Raw genomic sequence first — 19,676 nt, forward strand, 5'->3', positions numbered from 1 at the left:
ACGTTGTCTACCTCCTTTGAAGTTTGTTTTTTGCATATACCTATATATGTATATACCTATATATACCTACTGTTTGTTTGTCTAGACTCAACCAAGGGCGGCGTCTGAAGGACTCCTCGTCCCTATGGTTGCATTGTCTGACCCCCACTACGGTCTGCTAATATTTTTCTTTTTATTTTGGGTTCTTTCTTCGTTCTTATTTTTATTATTAGCCGTCTACCTCCACCTTCCATCGACCAATGGGTCGATAAGGTGCTTCGCAGAACCTCCAGTGACCCCTATAACAGTCGGCACGCACAAAAGTTGCCTAGTTCATCCTTGTCTACGGCGCCTCCACCACAACCCAGCTCATGCTTATACCTAGGGATGAACAGCCCCAAGCGAGTTCAAAGTAGGTATTGATGTATATGTGCGTGTATGTATGATCTTCCGTGACACCAGTTTCAGCCCTGTCATTTCCCAGAATCATGGATGGTTTCTGCAGGACGCCAACTTGGTCGCTTAGAACTGCCGCGTTGTGTTTTCCCGGACTCGACGAAACGTCATTTTAATGCATCTTGCTTTAAGGCCCTTGTCGAACTGCTCAACCTACAACGCGAATGTCATCATGAGACACTGATAAATTCCGCAATCGTCGTTCTTGTATCTAAACTCAGCAAAACCCGTCAAAACCTGCACACTCGAACAAATCAGGGAGGGCTTGGCAAGAACTTTTCAACGCAGAGAAATACTTCTCTTCTGCTGTCATAAAACATGACCTCAGCTCATCCTTCTGATCATGTGTATACTATATTCCAGGAAGATACGAGCACCTAGCATATTTCATTTTTATTTTCTCGTGCGCGCTTCAAACAAAAACTTCCTGCGCCTAAAAATGGTCCGTACAGAGTAACAGTGATTTGGGACAACAATACCAATTCTATGCAAGTAACCCAGCATCGCAAGCCACGTCCATCCAGCGCTGTCATCAAATGCTCACTCCACCTTGCCACCCTTATTGTCATCAACGTGAATATCGACCGCTTTCTCTGACAACGCATCGTTATCGCCCAACAAAGTTGGAGGAATCGTGTGAAGTTGCTGCTGCTGATTCTTCCAGGACAGCTCCTTAATGCCCGGCAGCGTCTGCTGCGCCTCAATGTCCTCAAGCTCAGGTAGCGTGTCGTCTTCCTGGCCGAAACCCTCATCGTCAGGAAGCGCCGTCCGTGCTGCATTCGTAGTCTCGAACTCGAACGGCGAGTTCATACCGGTATTGTTCCTGTCAGAGCTATATCCGCCGACTCCGTTGGACGAGTTCATCTCTGCCTCGTCAGTCGCTGGCGACCCCGGCCTCTCGCCATCAATGTTCTTAAAGTCCCAGACACCGGCACTCCAAGGTTGCACGGGTCCCTCCATGCCGCCGAGACCCTCATCCTCGATACTTCCGCGGATGAAGGTCTCGTCCCCGAGAACCGCATTTTCATAAGATGGCAATGATTCATCCTCTTCGGCTGCCGACGAGAGGGGCGCGCTAGGCCCCACCAAGCCACGACTTCCGGGCAGGTGAGTTGCTTCTGCTCCTGTCAAAGCGCTCGACGACCCACGTTGGGAGGAGCCTGTGCCGAGACGCTGACCTTCCCCCGAATCGGAGTTATCCTCATCGGAATTTTCCATGTTGCTCTCGTAGACTTCAAAGATGCGAGCGAAACGCGAGCCTCCCAGTGGGATCTCGGATCGGCGCCTGTAAAAGAGCAAGTATGCCGACGAGGTCACCATGCGGGCAAGGTTCGTCTGTTTCGAAACTGACGAGTCTGTGTCTGATGTCAGCTACCCCTCCACTAGTGATGCAGTGCTGTCCAACAAAGACAAAGACGACTACTTACCGTTGTACTCATACCACTCCCCATCAATGAAATTCTTTGCAAAGGCCGTGTAATGACCGCCACCCAACCCACCCCAATGATCGTCGATACCTATAAGGTCAAAAACCTCCTCTTTTCCAGTCTGCTGGTCGATGACACGCCGACTTAGGTCAAGACCTTCGATGGGAAAGTCAACCAGTATGTCAAGCTTATCTCGTCGCCAACCGCTCGAACTGAAGCGTTTCAAATGCACAACCAGAATGTCGGGCGTCTTCCAGAGATCAAACTTCTTACTGGCACGAACGTGTTCCTTGCACCTGGGGCAGTACCAGGTGTCTTGCTCGGACAGAACCTCCTGTTTTTCGAACTCGTCCAAACAATCATCGAGGCTGATGCCATTTTTCCTCCGCTGGGCACGCTGTTTCTTACGCTCCGCCAGTGCCGGGTCATGGACAGTTTCGATTGCATTGAAGGTAGGCTCACCACGACCATCGTTGGCCCTAGTGCTGCCATAGACTTGCTCCCATGCGTCTTCGTTCCAGTCGACAACTATGCCCTCTCCGAGCCGAATAAGAGGACCATTCGAAGATGCCGACGTAGCGGAATCGTCAACGAGGGTATCAAAGCTGTTAGACACTGCCGTGTTGTTGGCGCCACCGTTGACCTGCTTCCGCGGCATCTTCTTGCCCTTCTTGCCATAAGTTCTCTGACCTTTGCGGTTCTGACGCCGACCACCAACCTTCTGAGGTTGGGACAAACGTTTCTTGGCAAGCTGAGACAATGTGTTCGTTAGCAAGTTACAAGGCAAACCAACGACGAACGTTCGCCATACACCCACCCAGAAAACACTGGATACATAGGCCTTACCAATTGTGCCGTCGATTCCTCCTCTTCACTCGACTCATCCGCCATCCGGGTCAACTCCGCAGTATCCATAGAGGGTTGCGCACGCGTTTTGGTGGAGTCCTCAGAGCTGCTATCGTTCCCAGCCGCACTAGGGCTGCGCATGTCTTCATCCACAGGTTGGGGAGGCATCCTGCTCGCCAGCGATGGGAGGGGGTTGTCACTAACAGCCTGCCAACCAGATGGAATACCAGCGTCCGGGTCACTGAAATAGCTCAAGTCGAAAAGGTTCTGGAAATCAGGCGGCAAATATTCATTCGGGCACACCCATTTTGGCCGCCGGCTGTTAAATAGCTTCAAAGGTCTTTATTTAGCCGTAGCAACAGTTAGTTCATGAACTCGTTGGATTGTTTTAGTGCAAACATGTCAAGCTCACCGTGATGGCGCGGATGCCTGGGTTGGCTGCCTCTTTCTGGCGGCCCCGTTGGCAGTGCTTATGTCAACCATATCGTCTTCACCCTCAACTGATTTGGCAATGACTTTGGAGTCACCAGATGAGTCGGCATCGGAGGCCGGGGCAGTGACCATTTCCATATCAGTGTTGTCCGCTGCATCAACATCATCTAATTTAGAGAACTGGGGCCATGTAGAGTAGGAAGCCACCTTCTCGAGGATCTTGCGCCTGATGGCATCTTCGTTCCGAGCCTATCGTCCGGTATAATGTTAGCAAAAGCGGTATGACAACGCCGATCGTACTGCATAGGCTTCGGGATATATTGGTCCTTGCCCACCTCTTCACGTGTTACAATAATAAAATGAGGCGGCGTAATCGTCGCTCCTGCTCGCCTCCTGTTGGTTGCTGGGTTGAGCCTGTGAAGCACGGGTACAGCCAGCTTCTCAGCTGCCGGATGATCCCACTCAGACGTCAAGTCCTCTTCCTCCTCATCACTTCCGACGTGGAGCATGGACCTAATCTTCTGATGCTTAGGCTTAGGCGGCCGGTACCCTGTATTCGTGGGGGCTGCTTCAAGCTCAAAAAACACAGGTACATCGTTGGAGGTGATCTTTTCCGAGACACTGTCGCCATCCTCATAGATTGTGAAGAATTTATCCTTGAACTCTTCAGCTCCGATGAGGCGTTCCGCTGGCACACCTACCCGAACCGCAATGTAGTCGCGCAACGACCTTATGCTGCTGTTCTTGTCCAGTTCCACATGCAGCTCAACGGGAGCATCGTTTAGAGGGACATACTTGATCGACTTATTCCACAAATTTTGCATGGGAAGGGGTAACGTGAGATTGTTGAAGGGGTCAAAGGTGATGCTGATCTTGTGGCAAATGGGACACACCAGGGTGGACTTGTACATGCCGGTGAAAAGGTCTGCTATGACCGAATCATCTCTTTTCTTGGTGATGTCCCACACCTTGTCTGCCATTTCTTTGATCGCCTGTGGGTTGTTGATCATGTCATCCGTAGAGTCAGGCTTCTCGATGTACGGCTTCTTCTTGACACGACTTAAGTCTTCCTGCAGCCCATCCAATAGGAAGCCCACGAATTCCTGAGAATCCTGTTGTCCATAGCCTGAAAAAGCCGGTGCGTAACGACCTATGGTGTTTTTGAACTGCCTGGGTGATATTGACGGCGGGGCGTTGACCTGGTAAATATCTTTGAGCAGCTTGTAGTAGACCATAGCAACATCTCCATTGTGAGCAAGCGGGTTGTCTCTGTTGATCTCCTTCTCAGCCTCGCCGACGAGGAAGTACTTGGTGAGCTCTTCTACGCTCCGCACACACTGAAGCGCTGAGTTCATGTAGCATGTGTTGCCCAGATTGCCCAGTCCAACACAGCCCACTGTCCTGCCAGACTTGGCCTTCGTACGGCCTCTTGTGGATGGCCCCGGGGTTGGACTGTTGCGTCCACTGGCGTTGGCGCTATTAGGTGCCACGGTGAGACTCGATGAGCTTCCCTTGGAAGAATTTGGCTTCTCCTTCGCGGCGACAGTACCCTTGTAGTTAGACACGTGGTAATGTGCCTCGACATTCTCGTCAAGAACCAGCGTGTCATCAGCCTGCATCGACAAGTATGCAAGTGTCGACTTCCCATTGTAGTTGGGGTTGTTAGTCTGGTCCTTGATGTCTAAATCCTCTCGCTCTGTTCCCTTAGTGAGTGCGTTGAGAACAGAGGGTTCGACAAGGAGGTTATCCCATGGGTCCCGCTCGTCCGTAGCAGCCTTTGGCGAGTCTGGTGGAGTCAAGGCCACACCTTGTGCCGGCGACGCCGGTGGGTGTGAGGGGCCGGCGGCCGTGTTCGTATCAGGTTGTCGGGTTACCCTCCAGACTCTGACTTTCCTGTCCCTTTCAACACCGGCCAGCTGCTTTATCTTACTTAAAAACTCTTGCTGCTTGTACGAAGTGCTGCAGGCAACCTGAACGGGAGGTGGACTCGTCGCCTTGAGCTTTTGGTCTATCGGAATCGGGCTGACAGGCGACCAAAGCCTATGAATGGTGAAGACCGGTGGGTGTATCTCAAACTGCATGTGTGGCATTGTGTTGTCGGGAGATGTATTGTGAGCATACCTCACAATAGGGAGCTGTCCCTCGGTCAGCCCATACCAAGACATCAGAAGATCCCAAGCGTCCTGGGAGAAGAGTACGTAATGCTCCAGACCCATCCCGGGCTTGAGGCGGACAAAGTCATTGCCGTCGATGTCCTTTATGACGCTGTGGATAATGTCAGAGTTGTCTACTGGTCCTTCTGGTGCTTCGCCAACGTCTTCCTTGGTGTGCTTCTCCTCGTCGCTGTAAGGCCGCGCCCAATTAAGAGGGCCTCGCGAGACGAGATACGCCTTATCGCCTTCTTGCAGAGGTTGATCATCAAAAGCTTTCAGAAGCGTTTCGAGCGTTTTAATCTGTTCGGCCAACGGAGGAACGCCTACGCGTATGCGACAAAATAAAGTATTAGTTGGGCCAAGTCAAGAGTCCGAGGCTTCACAAGGGCCTGCGACGAACCGGTCTTCATTGTGAATGATTTTGGGCTTCCAGGCTGGTCTGCGCTCTGGCGCCCTCTGCTCTCAACCTTATCGCATTCTTCTCCGGACTCCTCGAGTGGCGGCGGGTTGATCATGTCTACGTCTTCCTTTGAGTCCGAGTCCATGTCTTGGTCCATGCTCGAGGCCCTGCGCTTGAGGGGTGAAGAAGAGCGCTGGGGGGCGTCGATGGCGCCACCCATAATCATACGGTGCTGCGGGACACCGATCAACGGGGAGGGGCTCCTGGCGACGCGGGATCCCGGAGGCTGGAGGGAGGACGAGTCCGGAAGGAACTCGTCAATGCGATAGTTGTCTCCGGATAAGTCAGCCGAGGCAGCGCAAGGTGAACTGGCGGCCGAGGAGGTGTAATCGGAGGACTGATGTGAAGTGTAGAGACCCTGGTGAAGCAGGCGCGGGGGAAGGCCCGAGGCCGCGGGCACGGAGTCGGAGCGTACGTAGGTCGGGATAGCCAAGCCTGAGCCAACGGTGGATGTTGTGAAGGAAAACGAGGCAGGTTCAATATCTTCTTCGGTCGTGGGGAGGACGGTATCCTGGAGAAGGGCAGTATTGCGTTGATCCGAGACGTAGGCCCTACGGGCTTGTTCGTCGCTGTTCCGCGAGGGCCGAGAAACCTTCCGTTTCTTTGATGAAGACGTGGTGACGGCGAGCTGCCCTTGCAGCTCTGGAAGCAGGTAGGTTACAGTTTGGGTTCTTGGGGGCGAGAAACGTTTTTGGAGGTTGCCTCGCGGGGAGTGGTCGAAGAGGCAAGGCAAGGTACCTAAAAATTGGCAAGCACCTCAGATCGACGAGGCAGCAGAAGCCAACGTCAGGTGGGAACGTAGCGTAAACGAGGTACAAGGCCAGGCCGCTCGTTTGCCGAGACACCGCGGGAAGGAACGAAAGGAACCAGTTAAGGTTTCCGCGACAATCCCTTTGAAGCAGCTGGAGACGATCCGCCTTTGCAAAGATTGTAAATTCAAGATGTGGGCAACAGGGCGGAGTGCATCTGGCGGGTTGAAGTAGTCCCAATTAGTGTTGCACTTAGCGGGCGACTGGCAGGACGCGGCTCCTGCTGCGGAGCCTCTGCGATTCGAGGCGTGCAGCGCTATAGGCCAAATGTTGGTGGGCGGTGGGCGGTAGGCGGTGGGCAGCCGAGGGGCTAGTGCCAGATAGACACCTATCGGCATACACCATCCAACGCTCGAACGTGAGCCCAATAAAGCCGTTGGCAATAAGAGAATGCACTTTGCTTACAGATATGTATTCTTATCATTCCCCTTATAAGAAGTTGTTTCTTGTTTAGCTTATAAACCTGAGCTTTCAGGTCGTTACTCATACCCGAGAACTGAAGAAACGTCACTATGCGGAGTAAGGCCGCTTGGCGAAGGACGGAGCGCAGTTACTGCAAAATTGTCAACTGGGCTTTTGGTGTCTCCACTTTTCCTTGGCTACCTACAGCAGCAACCCACGTCAGGCAGGCTACCTTACTCTCTACATTACCTTACTTACTCGCGCCTCTGGCTGGCTTTGCATTTGGGTAAGGAACCTATGAGATGCTCTCGCCGCAAGGCGGCATGGCACAAAGTACCTCAAAGAACGAGAAAATGAGAACAAAAATCAGAGATACCCAAAGGGAGGGAGAAGAAATTGGCCTCGTCACTTCTCCTGCACTGCTAGCACATCGTTGATCGTATACGACAACAGCAAACAGTCAGACTAAGGATTGCAAGACCCCGGCTTATCCCAGGTCCATCTATTCCGCCTTTTCGATCTCTACCTTTTTTTTTTTTTTTTTTTTTTTTTGCTGTTCCGGCATCAGTGTGCTCTATGCCATATTCCGTAGGTAATATTGCTGCCAGATTGCGGGAATTAATTATTACATTCTTCCTCATTCCAAGGTTTGGGGTGGAGCCGTCAGACGAGTCGAATTTTTCTTCTGAGGCACCTGCGCACACAAAACAACTATAGTGCTGGAGTGAAGTCCGGCCGGGTTGGAACAGGGAAGGCCCAAGCACACTTCCATCTCGATTACTTGCACACAGAATACCGGTACGCAGATATGCTTATTGTATCGTATCACTAGAATACCTCTATGTGCACGCTTTAAAAGCGCATGTTCAACAAAACCAATCCCCATGTATGGACAGCTGTGAAAAGTGCCTTGAAGTTGCTTACAACTTGGGCTCGAAGTCTTCATACTCGCTTAAGTCCTTCACAGGCCGCACCCCGCCTGTGGCCTTCATGTTCAGCTTAAAGTCGTAAACATCCTCGATGATGACAGGTGTTGTCCCGTTGTACGAGAGCTGCACATCCTCGGCTGCTGCAGCTTTATCGCCGCCCACCGCATTTCCATTGGTTCGGTGTTCCTTGGATAGCTTCTCCCATGCTGCAGCTGCCGCCTCGATCTTGGCCTCATCGGCCACCGCCAAGTCCTTGACCAGGTACTCCTTGAGCTCCTCAAGCTCCTTGTTGTGGTCATGGTGCGCTGAAGTGAGTCGCGCCTGCAGGTCCGTCGCTGCCTTGGTCGCCTGCTCGGAGTTTAGACTGAGCGTTTTGATCAACTCTGAGATCTCCTGTGTTGAAACGTCGCTCTTGGCCTGCGCCAGTAAGTGCACCACGACTTTGGCCCGATCCTTGGACTTGGGGTCAATGTAGTGCGCGTAAAATTCAAGCATATCCTGCTTGGTCAGCAACTTGATATTGGCCGCATCCTTTTGCACTGTGAGGTGTGGCAAGCTGCAGGTTAGCAGTAAACTAGACATATGACATCCACATATTGAGGTCCTTCCCAACTTACTTCGTTCAAAATCATAAGTCCCGTTGTAAATCTGATTCCAGTGCCTGGCGACTTCTTGATCCAAGTTCTTCACTTTTTCCAGCCTGGAGTTGATAAGACTCCTTTTGTGGCTTTCGAATTCTTCATCGCTCATCTCCTCCAATTTCTTTCCAAACTGGAGCAAGAAAACTTCAATACGAGACTCAAGATACGACGGCTTCTTCTCGCTCTGAATGACGAATCTGAAGCTGTATGTTGTCGGTGTCGACTTGATGCCAGAAAATACGACATATCCCAGTTGCTCCTTTGTCCGAAGCTGATCAAACGTAGGCTCCCGAGCCATCTGATCAAGCAATAGTGTCTGGGCGCGGAGGGGCTTGGTCGCCATGTCATCGATATCGCCAATGTACAACAGATAGTCTATGCAGTGGTTGACATTCTTGGGGTCTTTGAGCGGCGTCTCGTATGTGTAGTTGGACCCGGGCGGAAAGATCAGCTGCCGCGAGATCGGCCATTGTGACTTGGGCAATATCCGTGGTCTGAGTGTCTTCTCGACCATGTCGGTAAGCCTCAAGACGTCCTCTTTGTACAGGTTGCCTAGGGCATAGCACTCCATGTGCATTTGTGAAACCATTTCCTTATGGAAACTCCGCACGGCATCGATCGTTGCGATCGGCAGCTCAGTGGCAATATCCTCAATCAAGAAGTCCACTTCAGACATCAGCCAGCCAGAATAGTCAGTAATCTGGTGGTATGGCTGCTGGAAAGCCCAGTTGCGGTAGGCACGGCCAGTCCGCTCCTTGACGATGTTGAACCTGTCTTCCTTGATTTCGAGGTCTCGAACCGTAAGCAAAACTCTCTCCATCAGGACTGGCAATTTGTCGTTGTAACCGGCGATCTGTATCGCCAAGCCCGCGGCATCCAAAGAAACTGCATAGTTGAGGCCAGCAATTTCGGCGTCGTATGCGTATTCTTCCAGGGCATCCTTGACGAGATCCGTGTAAAGTCTCGCCCTCACGTAGTTTTGAGCGCTCGCATGGATCAGTGGAGTCTTGCAGCTCACCACCAAGGCTGCCTTGGGTATCCAAAACCTGTCGTCTTTCTTGTACCATGTTCGGGCCAGATCATCGTTTCGAATCAGGCGGGGCCCGATCGCTGGTTCCTTTACTTCCTTCTTCTCTACATCCAATTTAGTTGGTATGAACAAGTTCTTATGCGGAAGGTGTAGATGTCGTATCCTTTGCTGGGGGGAGACTGAGACGGCCTGCTTTAGCTCCTCCATGAAGTCTGACGGGATCCTCTCGTACTTGTATTCGGTTCCGTACCACTTCTCCTTTTGGTCCCAGTCACCAGGGTATTCCCGTGAAGATAAGGTAAGACGCAGGTTCTCCGGGCGGAGCATATCAATGCCCTGCTTGATCAGTTCTGGGTCGAATTTCCGCAACTTGGGGTAGCTCAAAAGCCATTCCCGAGGCACTTCACTCTGCATGACGGAGCTTGTCTTGCTTGCAAATTTACTGGCAGGAGTCTTTTGCTTGAATTTGAACTCCACCTCAGTCATCTCTTGCTGCTCTTTGAAGATCCACTCCTGCGGTGGCGTTTCTCTTAGAAGGGAGACATATTGGAAGAAGGCCTTTACTATCTCCTTGTAGTGTTTGAGTCCCTGCAAACAGTCAGCTACGTGCTCTAACTCCCGTCATCCAGATGCAGAACAAAGCTGCGGGTGGATGGCCCACTTACTTCCTCTGTCAAACGGATTTGACAGTCAAAGATCCCAGGACTGCCCGCGCAAATGGGGTAAGCGCCGGCGCTAAGACCATTGGCCCAGCCCATGGTCTTAGCATAAGACATGATACTGCCAGGCCCCTCATGGCCTATCAAATGGGATATGTACCGACTGGGTTGAGTTTCGTGGTGAGTCTCTTGATCCATGAAGGGGAAAAAGAGATTCAGCTCCCTGTTGTCCATGACAGGTTTGGTGAAAATCTGCGTGCCCAACTGTTCTGGGCCAAAAGGATCCTCGTCCTCCCATCTGTTTTGGGGCAGGTTCTTGTTGGGAATGTCAGAAAATAGTTCTACAACCCAGCTCTCTAGTACGTCTAATGGTTCCCTTCCCAAGACCACGAGCTTCATGAGGTTTGCTGAGTAGTGCTTGTTGTAAAACTCGATGAACTTATCCCGGACGTTGATTCCACGTGCTTCGGGTGCCGTTTTCAGGACCTCGAAGTTCCCGGTGGAAAAGTGACAGTATGGATGCTTCGGGTTTGATAATGACTTGACAAGCTGGTGGAAGCGCCATACGTCGCTCTGCAAGTTCTTCTTGTTTTCGGAATCGACAGCTTGAAGTTCGCGATCCAGTGTCGACTCTAAGAAGAGCGGCTCGATAAAGAACTGGGCGAACCGGTCAAGTGCTCCGTAGAGCGGCGAGGGGTTTTCGGCTGAGGCCTCTCCATCGTCGCTGGGCTTGCCCGCTACCTCAAAGTAGTAGTTGGTCGACGTGGAGCCGGTGTAGGCATTGGAGCTTCCCGAGTTGGCTGAAAGATACTGCGAGTAGGCGTTTTCAACTGGGTACTTCTTGGTGCCCATGAATAGCAACTGCGCGCGCGCATGGTACGTCAGCAATCGAAACGGTGCACCGAACAGAGAAGGGAGGAGGCCGGGTTGGACAATGACCCACATGTTCAACTGCGTGGGCCATGCCCGGCATATCGTCCTCGTCGCTAAATGCACCGACGTTGACGTCCATGGCTGCACTGGCCTTGTCCGTGTCCGGATCGTGGACAATCAGGGCCTCTAGCTTGTTCTGGAGACGGATAACCCGATATGTCCTGTTGTCCACAGAGGGCCTCTCGATATTATCTGTGACCCTCTCAACCGGATGCAAGGGCGCCATCCTATCCACAGGCCATGGAGCCCATTGCTCCGTGTCGCGCCGCATCGTCGTCGTAAGCGACCTACTAGCAACTCTGGATACAACGCGGTAAGTTGCGGGGACCAAGAACCGTATGGTTTGCATGCAGCGAAGGAGGCGCCGAACGATTTTTTGTGACTGTATGCGAGGCTCAATGTTCTTACGAAGGTGTCGGCAAAGAACAGTATGATATAGGGCTCACGACGGCCCTGGAGACCATAAGTAAGAACCGGTGTCGGAAAGCAGACGGTTGAGTAAGGCAGGTAGGCACTATTAGGTAGATAGAGATCTGGACCGGACCGCTTGAGATCCAATGCGGCAAACGTCGGTGGGTCGATATGGCGGGGCAGGGTGGACTTGGGCAGCCTCTGAATGCGCGACGCTTGGCTTAGGTCCCCGCAGCGGGTCCGCTAAGGTACCGACCGACCTGGGTTGCTAGGTAAGTTGGTAAGGTAGAGAGGTGAGGTTGGTACCAAATACTTATCCGTAGATTACCTTACCTGGTTGCAACATGCTGGACCACTTTTACATTCTTGGTAAGGTAAGGTATGGTAGATGTACTGTACCGTTGAGGTGTGCCCCTTATCGATACACACCAATCATGGCCAGAGGTGGGGGATGCTATCTCAACGGGGCTAGAAGAGAAACAGTAGCACAACTTCCCACGAGTCGGATGTGAGAACTTGATCAGAGGCTACCCTATTCACAAGGGTACTTGCAGTCTGCACCAACCAAATGTCCAACACATCTACTCAGCCGGAGACACCTTCATCAGAGCTTGCACATTTCTGTGGCTCCCTCAGCATCGGCCTCTTTGCCACCTTTCAGGAGCTTTACTACGCTACAGTAGCTTGAGTAGTTCGATCGAGAGGATTCTAGAGCTGGATGGTGTGACTAGTCAAGCTGCCCAGAATGATCAAACGAGGTGAGGCTGAATACAGGATTCCTGTCAGACGAACATCTGACTACCTCTTCCGAGGCCAATGCCTGGGCCGATTGAACTACCTTAACTGAGGTAGGTAAAGTAGGTAATACCTAGTCTAGTTACCTTGCCCTGTTACCGGTAGACATCTCAATCTGAATCTGCAAGGAAGCCTTGGTGGGGGCAATATGCCCAAAGAGGTGTACCTCATGCTCAACAACTAACCATGTAGTGTTTGGAAATCCGGGGCAATTGGATTCCTCCTGTACCGTCCGTTGGTGCATGTGCTGTTCGTGGAGGATGCGGACTAACTAGCATATGAGCGTAAGAGCGTGAGAAAACGGAAAAAGGAAAAAAAAAACCCCCAAGAGATGTATAGCCGATTATTCTCCCTATTGGGATACGTTCACGCCAGGATGGCGAAAGTTATGGATCGAGTAGGATTGCCTGTTCGGATTTACCTGAACCACGAAAATGTTATATGTACCTACGGAAGGTAATTTGGCCTGCTCACTTATGGGTCCAAGTACCGGGGTAACCAACCAAGGAAAGTATGAAAAATATTACACCTCCTGCTGTGGGCAGCTTTCCCGTACACCTTTATCTAGACGATGCGGTCAGCACGAATGAAATCGAAAATGTCGTGCTCCCCGAATTGACTCGCACGAAAAGTAGGCTCAACCCGGGAAGGACGTGCGGAGAGATTGATGGCCACCTTACTTAAAAATCAGCGCTTAGTTTATATAACGCCACGTCCATCATCTCCCAGATAGGATATTTCCCGGTTATCCATGTAAGTAGGTAGCCGCTGTGATCCCGGCGATCCATCCATCTTTCGAAAACCCCATCTCGCCATGCACATGCCGATGGATACGTGTGGTATGGTACCTAGGTACGCTGGCTGCCAATGTACCGGTACCTCGAACGTATCGTAGGAAAGTTAGGTACGGGCGGCACTTACCATTGACGTCCTGCTGCTTTTCTCCCAGTCCAGGCAAATATGATGGAAGACTCGAAGCTGGACCTGGAATAAGCACATGTCCGGCCCCGCTAAGTCGGCCTTTTCAGGCGACCCTTTTCCAGACATAAGCAGCGGGGTTATCACCCCCGTGTCATTGTTTCATCTCTAGCAGATGTTAAGATAAGTTACGATCTTGATGAAAGCAATGGATCCAATGCCAGGAGTGCACATGATATTGGCGGGATGCGACCCACGCATTGAAATTACTAGTCCAGTTTATTGTAGGAACATACATAAGGTCGGTTCTTTCAAATGGAACGAGCCAATGGGTCGGCCTTGTCTTTATGGATGACAACACTTTGACACAAATGTTACATTCAAGCTGCGTTGGATCAGATATCGGTCAGTCGCGCCATGGAATGGTACACCTGTAGGCAGGTAGGTACCTAAATTAAACTGCATGCAACCTTAATAGCTGGGGTTGTTCGTTAATGGTCGAAACATCTGCCTATGTCGCCATAATGCACAATGGCTTGGGAACGTCACAGTGGTAACGACGTGACCGCTGATAAGGCGACTATTGCCGAGGTATTCTGATCCAGCCCCTGACAGTTACAAAACGGTCTGAATCGACTTGCATTACAACATATATCGTATTGGTATCCTACTAATGTTCACTAGGTCTGCGTCTATTTCATTTGCCCTTGATGTGGTTTCTCTTGCCTGTATTATTTTTGAACTGCGACGGCCCACTTGCGCCGTCAATCTCAACAAACCTCAACTAACGTGACTGAGATTTGGCCCTTGGAGTTGTAGCCCCAGCAACTCGTCCGTGCAGGAGCGTAGTACCGTAAGTACAGGAGGTCTCCCTGAACTCGTGTTCTTCTCTTTACCCAAAATAATGTTAAACTGCTTATTCACGGCAGAGTGCCGCCGGCATCCAGAAGCAAGTTGTTGAAACGAATCAAGATCATCATATCATTTCATTTATCCCCATTATCGCTGGACGGACGCCAGGGGCAGCTGCATGATAGATAATGTACTAGAAGCGGAGTGAAACTACTCTCGTCTAGTCCTAAAGTCGCTTGGCTGCTGTCAGTATCAGGATTGCCACCGCTGAAATGTGCAAGTGGCCTGGTTAGATGATGCGCAATGAAGCAAGGATATGCGGGTTCTCTCGAAATGAGCAAATGCGGTGCAAAATGGGACCAGGGTCTAGCCGAATGTAGTGGGGACTATGTACTCGTGCAGAAACTGACGAGACCCCACTGGTACTTTGGGTACGAAGCAGTGTGAAGTGCCGAGAAGCAAAATACTCGGCATCTCAACGTCCACCCTTGCCTGATGACCTTCGCTTAGACGACGGACTGGGAGCGGGAGGGTTAGCTGATGAGATGGACAAGGGCATGTTCAGCTTCACGTTCTTTTTCCTGCGCTTCGCAGAGAACTCCAGAGCTTTCGTCCTCTCAGAATTCCTCCTTGCTGAGGTTTCTGATCTGCCGCGTTTGCGTTTGCTGTCTTGACTGGTGGACTGCCGTCCGCGTGTGTCACTACCGCCGGCGGCGTACGGTATGGATAGTGCGGATGAATCGTCGGATTCGGAGTCCTCAGAGTCCTTGCTCCCAGAGTCCGATTCCATGTCGACATCGCGTTCTGATTCCATCTTCGTATCCTATATTCAACCGCGTTAGTCTCGGTGGCCAATGTCCAACAATCACCCAGTTTTAGAAACATACTTGTGTCAATTTTTTCGTTCTCATGTTGAAGCGCCGTATCTGTGCTCCCCCGGGCGATGGGTCGGCATATACTTCATCTTCTCCTTGGTCCGCCGTATCAATCTGGGCAAATCCGACCTGAACCACTCTTAACGGAACCTGTGCCTTCTTAGCCGCCGATGCAGGAGACGCGGCTGGAAATTCGAGGACCCAGTGAGTATCGCCCGACTCGGCAGCCTGTTTTGCGATAGCCGCCTGCCTTTTCCTCTCCTCTTCTGCAATCGCCGCCTGAACAGCCTTTTCGTCGAGCTTTGCTCCGCCAGCAGGCTGTCCGTGGTTGAGAGCCGGAGACAGTGGCCCGTCGGACTTGCGTCGCTTGCTTGCGCGTGATGCGTCTTCAGCGCGTGAGGTTGTGGGCGATAATGCTGTGGAGGAGTTTGCTATGCCCCTCTGCATAAACTTCATTGAGAGCAAACGCGACGACATCTTGAAGGCTCCCCTACAGGGTCGGAATCCAATTTCTGTAGATGAGATTGGATGCCAGATACTTTCAAATGATAGGTATGAGACTGGGTTCTCCAGATTAAGAAGATTCCGGTAGATTGTCTGAGCAGCGAGACGATTGCGCTGTGGGGATAAAGTGTCATGAAGGTCTTGCACACAAATGTATGTTGGGAATAGAGGGATGAACCTTTGAAGCTTTATAATATTTTTTCTTCTTTTCTTTGGGGCTCTGACGTGTGGCTGGCAGCCTCTGGTTAAATTTTATCCAATTAGATTCTATGTAACTCGGATTATAGTGGAGAAGAACCTGTTGTGGGTCTGTTCTGTCCGCGGCCGCGATTGGCATTGACTGAGCTCACCTCACGACAAACATTCGAGCTGCATGCACAAGGTTTGCCCATTCCGGAGGCTGCAACTCTCAATCGGCACGAACTACGAACTCCACAATGATTTCCGGAACCAGACTGCGAACTGCACAGAAGCTGGCGAGCCAGCTTCGGGTGTCTTCCCGGGCTTTTACCGTATCCGCTCGTCAATTGGATTCGGGCGCGGCGACGGCTGTGTCGGCGTCCAAGACGGAGACAGCCCCGAAGACTACAGACCCCTCCTCGCAGCCTCTCGAGGTTCTTCAGGCCCCGAACCGCACCGACATTTGGGCTCGTAGCCAGAGGCCGCGCTCCGAGGCGATGACTGGTCCCCGATTCGAGCAGACCGATTTCACTAAGCAGGTCGGTAGCCAACATCCCGACATCGACGCCGTACCTCGAGGACGAGGGAATGCTTAATCTGCAGGATGAGGTCGTATGTTAAATAGCAAGAGCTTGGTGGCTGATCAATTTCTTTCATTGCTAGCCTCAACCATACTCCGCCATGGAATTGGTTCACAAGGAGCCTGTTAGGTGGACACACGAGCGCGTGGTAGCTTGTGATGGCGGCGGTGGTCCCGCTGGCCACCCGAGGGTATTCATCAACGTCGACAAGCCTGAGATCACCCCTTGCGGCTACTGTGGACTTCCCTTTGTCAGTATCCCATGCGATCGGCCTCGACGTTTAGGCCAAGTTCTCGTCCATTCAAGCTAACATTCAATGCTCTGGATAAACTATAGGCGAATGAGCATCACCGGAAGCACCTGGAATCTCTCCCGAAAACCTCGTATCCCCTTGCATAGAGCAGTGACGAGTTCCTAGGTTTTTTATGCGGTTGTATGCTGTACATAGAAGTCGAGCACCAATTAGAACTGATGTGTTTCAGAACGGCTTTGCCCTTGATTGCATTGCGTGATGAGCCTCGGTATGGCTCTTTTATGTCGATAAAGCCCGTTTACCACTGGTCTTCGCTGCCTTGGAATTTCCTCGATTTTCTACAATCATTTCTGGGGTTACGTTAGAAGGTAACATGTGTGCCACTGCGCAACTTTTTTCCTATTAAGACCAGGAATTCGTTTTTCCTGTGAAACGCTCTAACTATTTCATTGCCTGTTGTGTAATAGCCGATCTCTACAGTCCAGGCTATCAGCTCTGAGAACGGACATGATCATTCTTGAGACCGGCACTACCTAGTTCAGTGGGATAACGGGGCCTGCTGCACACCGAGGTGCCTGTGGACAATCCGTGGTTCAACTTGGTTAGGTTTTGAGCTCTAGCGCTGCGAATATAGTCTTTGTTTTGTTAATGAAGCTTTCCAATGCCGAAGTTTACCTCACGCCTGTCAATCCCCATTCGGCCTGAGACTGGCGGCTGGGGGTATTGCTACAGGGAATGAATACATCTACACGATACAGTCATTAGTTCTCATTGAAGCCGTTTGGATTGGACGACCATCAAAGTATTCGATATCAATTATCTCTGATTAAATGTGATATACGTCCCGCAGCTACCACGGTGGTACGGCCCACGCCAACTTTCACCACAAATGTCGGGTTTGTTCGAACACAGCTACGCGAGTACTGGGGATAGAAGGGTTGTATACTTAGGGTTATATCTTTGCAAGCAACCACATGTTTACTTTTTTGTATTGCATCTAACACAGTTGCCTACATAAATATCCGGTCGTGCCTAGCTTTCTCTCTTGTGTGGCATAATGAAGTCTCTTTATATCACGGCAAATTCTTCCCTTCACACGTACCGATGGGTCAGCAGACGCTGACTTTCCCTAAGAGTTCTGAATCCGACCAAAGTACAGTACCTTGGAGCTGATTATAGGTCACTGTCCTGGATAACACAATTAATAACAAATGCAAAACTCGTGCTATTATACGCATCAACATGCCTACACAGTGGATAGTCTTCAAAGAGGCTTAGACGACATTCTTAGAACCTTCTAAACGCAGTTTTAAGTCCTCCACATCGCCAGACTCATTCTATCTCCGCCCGGCGTTGCTACGAGCACATAAAAAAAAAAAAAAAAACGGCTTGGAGTACATGGCAGGTATATCAGTGGTTGGTTGAGACCAAATTATTAACACCGAATTCTCTATCACCTCTCTCAGACCATGCAAATGGCGAGCTATCTGTACTATCTGTACATGGGCGATACTGGCTGAAGAGTGACACCTGCATAATATCATACTAGCATACATTTAGAGATAAGTGGCAAGTTTGTCCCCAGATTCTTCGTAACGATATTTATATATGGCTGTGGTTGATGTCACAATAACATTCCGTGATCTCGAAAGTTTGCTTCTGCAAATGAAATTTTCCATATGTTTGGTGGGCCTGTAATGCCTATGTTAGATAAGTTTAATATGCCTCTTAACATTATATCTAGACCTAGAAATAGTACTAGCGCGTCTATATTAAGAACATCCAAGAAAAGGGTAAGACCCCTCTTTTCTCAATGGGTCTTTGAAGGCTTCCCTTTGTCACTTTGTCAACATACGCTGTTAATCATGGTGCTGCTGCGAAAGAGATGCCGCTTTGTTTCAAACAAGAATGGGCGGATATACAATATACTTTTTTCAGACAGTTGTACTCGGCCATAACATATTCGCGGCACGGATTAGTCGCCATGAATGAGGAACCTGAATGCCGATTCAAGAACTGTACGGAAGGATGCCGTTTGTCACGTAATCTATGTCCGAATAAAGTTTTGACGTGGCGATGCGGCCCCGAACACGGTCTTGCCACAGCTCCAGAACTAACACATATAACAGATCTACCATTCTGTGATCGGCTGCTGTCTAACGCCATTGTTCTTCTATTCTTCAATATTCCGAACCTTAATTGACCTATCCATGGGGTTTCTTCCCGTGGAATGCCAGTCATGTGTGCCTTGATGTTTGTAGCTTCGGTAGCTGGGTGAGTCGATAAGGTTGTTGTGTAAATTAAGCCTTTGTATGACTCTCGGTACCTTACTCTCCTAAATGGTCATTTGAGTGCGACCTAGCATAGTAAACAATGTGAAATGACTGCGAGTCGATGAACAGTAGGTACGTGTAGTTTTGGTAACCTCCGAAGTACTTCTATACTTGGGCTACCATGCATCCAAGATGAACATAAGTTGTATTTGTGGGAGCATCCAGACAATTTGCATTATTTGTCTTGGAAGCCGGTGGACTCTCAAGTTTGGCCGACTCTGGCTAGCTCGAACTCCGCCTATAGGGCGCAAAGCTAAACAACCCGGCAGGTCGAAATTTGCCTCGATCAAATGGCATTGCGAACATCTCAACCCCAGGTGCTGCTGTGCACATGATGTTGTCTGTTTGCATTGGTTGAGGGCTGTATACCTAGATACATATGTACCTATGCCAGAAAATACCCGGATATTAGTGGACGCACGAAAGGACAGCGACAAGTTGTAGAGGATTGCCTAATCCAAGTACTTCGCAACTTTTTTCGTACAAGTAAAAATACCTCGGACCCAGGCATGGAGCGAAATATTGAAAATTGGGATGCTGCCTAGAATTGACACGATGAGGGAGGGGCAGGACAAGGGGCCTGGGTGTACGATGGTACGCTAGTCTAGTGGTAGTCGCAGGGGCCTTTCTTGTCTAAACAGGGGGTAGGTAAGGCTTCGCCAGGAATGACAGGCACCTTGGCGCCTTTGGCGGTACTGAGACCCGAAAGAAAGTGACGTATTTTTTTACTCGGTGCATTTAATTCTGAACTCCATAAATCCATAGTGTGCCCGTATGGAGATAAGCACCCTGCAGGTAAGATTACTAGGCAGCACCAA

General features: G+C 50.6%; 3 protein-coding genes across 3 annotated transcripts; 1 reads left to right on the forward strand and 2 right to left on the reverse strand.

Moving 5' to 3' along the window:
- Positions 1-975: 975 nt before the first annotated feature.
- PpBr36_05154 (uncharacterized protein) lies at positions 976-11,620 on the reverse strand (the record flags this gene model as incomplete). The annotated part of the gene is made up of 11 exons (XM_029892312.1): positions 976-1,790; positions 1,863-2,613; positions 2,709-3,048; positions 3,121-3,389; positions 3,476-5,616; positions 5,694-6,424; positions 7,889-8,432; positions 8,511-10,152; positions 10,230-11,084; positions 11,167-11,559; positions 11,603-11,620. 11 exons carry the CDS (start codon positions 11,618-11,620, stop codon positions 976-978), a joined length of 8,499 nt encoding a protein of 2,832 aa, XP_029749528.1.
- A 2,987-nt stretch (positions 11,621-14,607) lies between these two features.
- Positions 14,608-15,484, reverse strand: PpBr36_05155 (uncharacterized protein; the record flags this gene model as incomplete). The annotated part of the gene is made up of 2 exons (XM_029892313.1): positions 14,608-14,955; positions 15,020-15,484. 2 exons carry the CDS (start codon positions 15,482-15,484, stop codon positions 14,608-14,610), a joined length of 813 nt encoding a protein of 270 aa, XP_029749527.1.
- Positions 15,485-15,948: 464 nt separating this feature from the next.
- On the forward strand, positions 15,949-16,671 carry PpBr36_05156 (uncharacterized protein; the record flags this gene model as incomplete). Its single annotated transcript, XM_029892314.1, has 3 exons — positions 15,949-16,230; positions 16,355-16,522; positions 16,609-16,671. 3 exons carry the CDS (start codon positions 15,949-15,951, stop codon positions 16,669-16,671), a joined length of 513 nt encoding a protein of 170 aa, XP_029749526.1.
- Between the last annotated feature and the right edge of the window lie 3,005 nt (positions 16,672-19,676).

The sequence above is a fragment of the Pyricularia pennisetigena genome, chromosome 6 (genome assembly GCF_004337985.1).
Source record: "Pyricularia pennisetigena strain Br36 chromosome 6, whole genome shotgun sequence".
Taxonomy (NCBI): domain Eukaryota; kingdom Fungi; phylum Ascomycota; class Sordariomycetes; order Magnaporthales; family Pyriculariaceae; genus Pyricularia; species Pyricularia pennisetigena.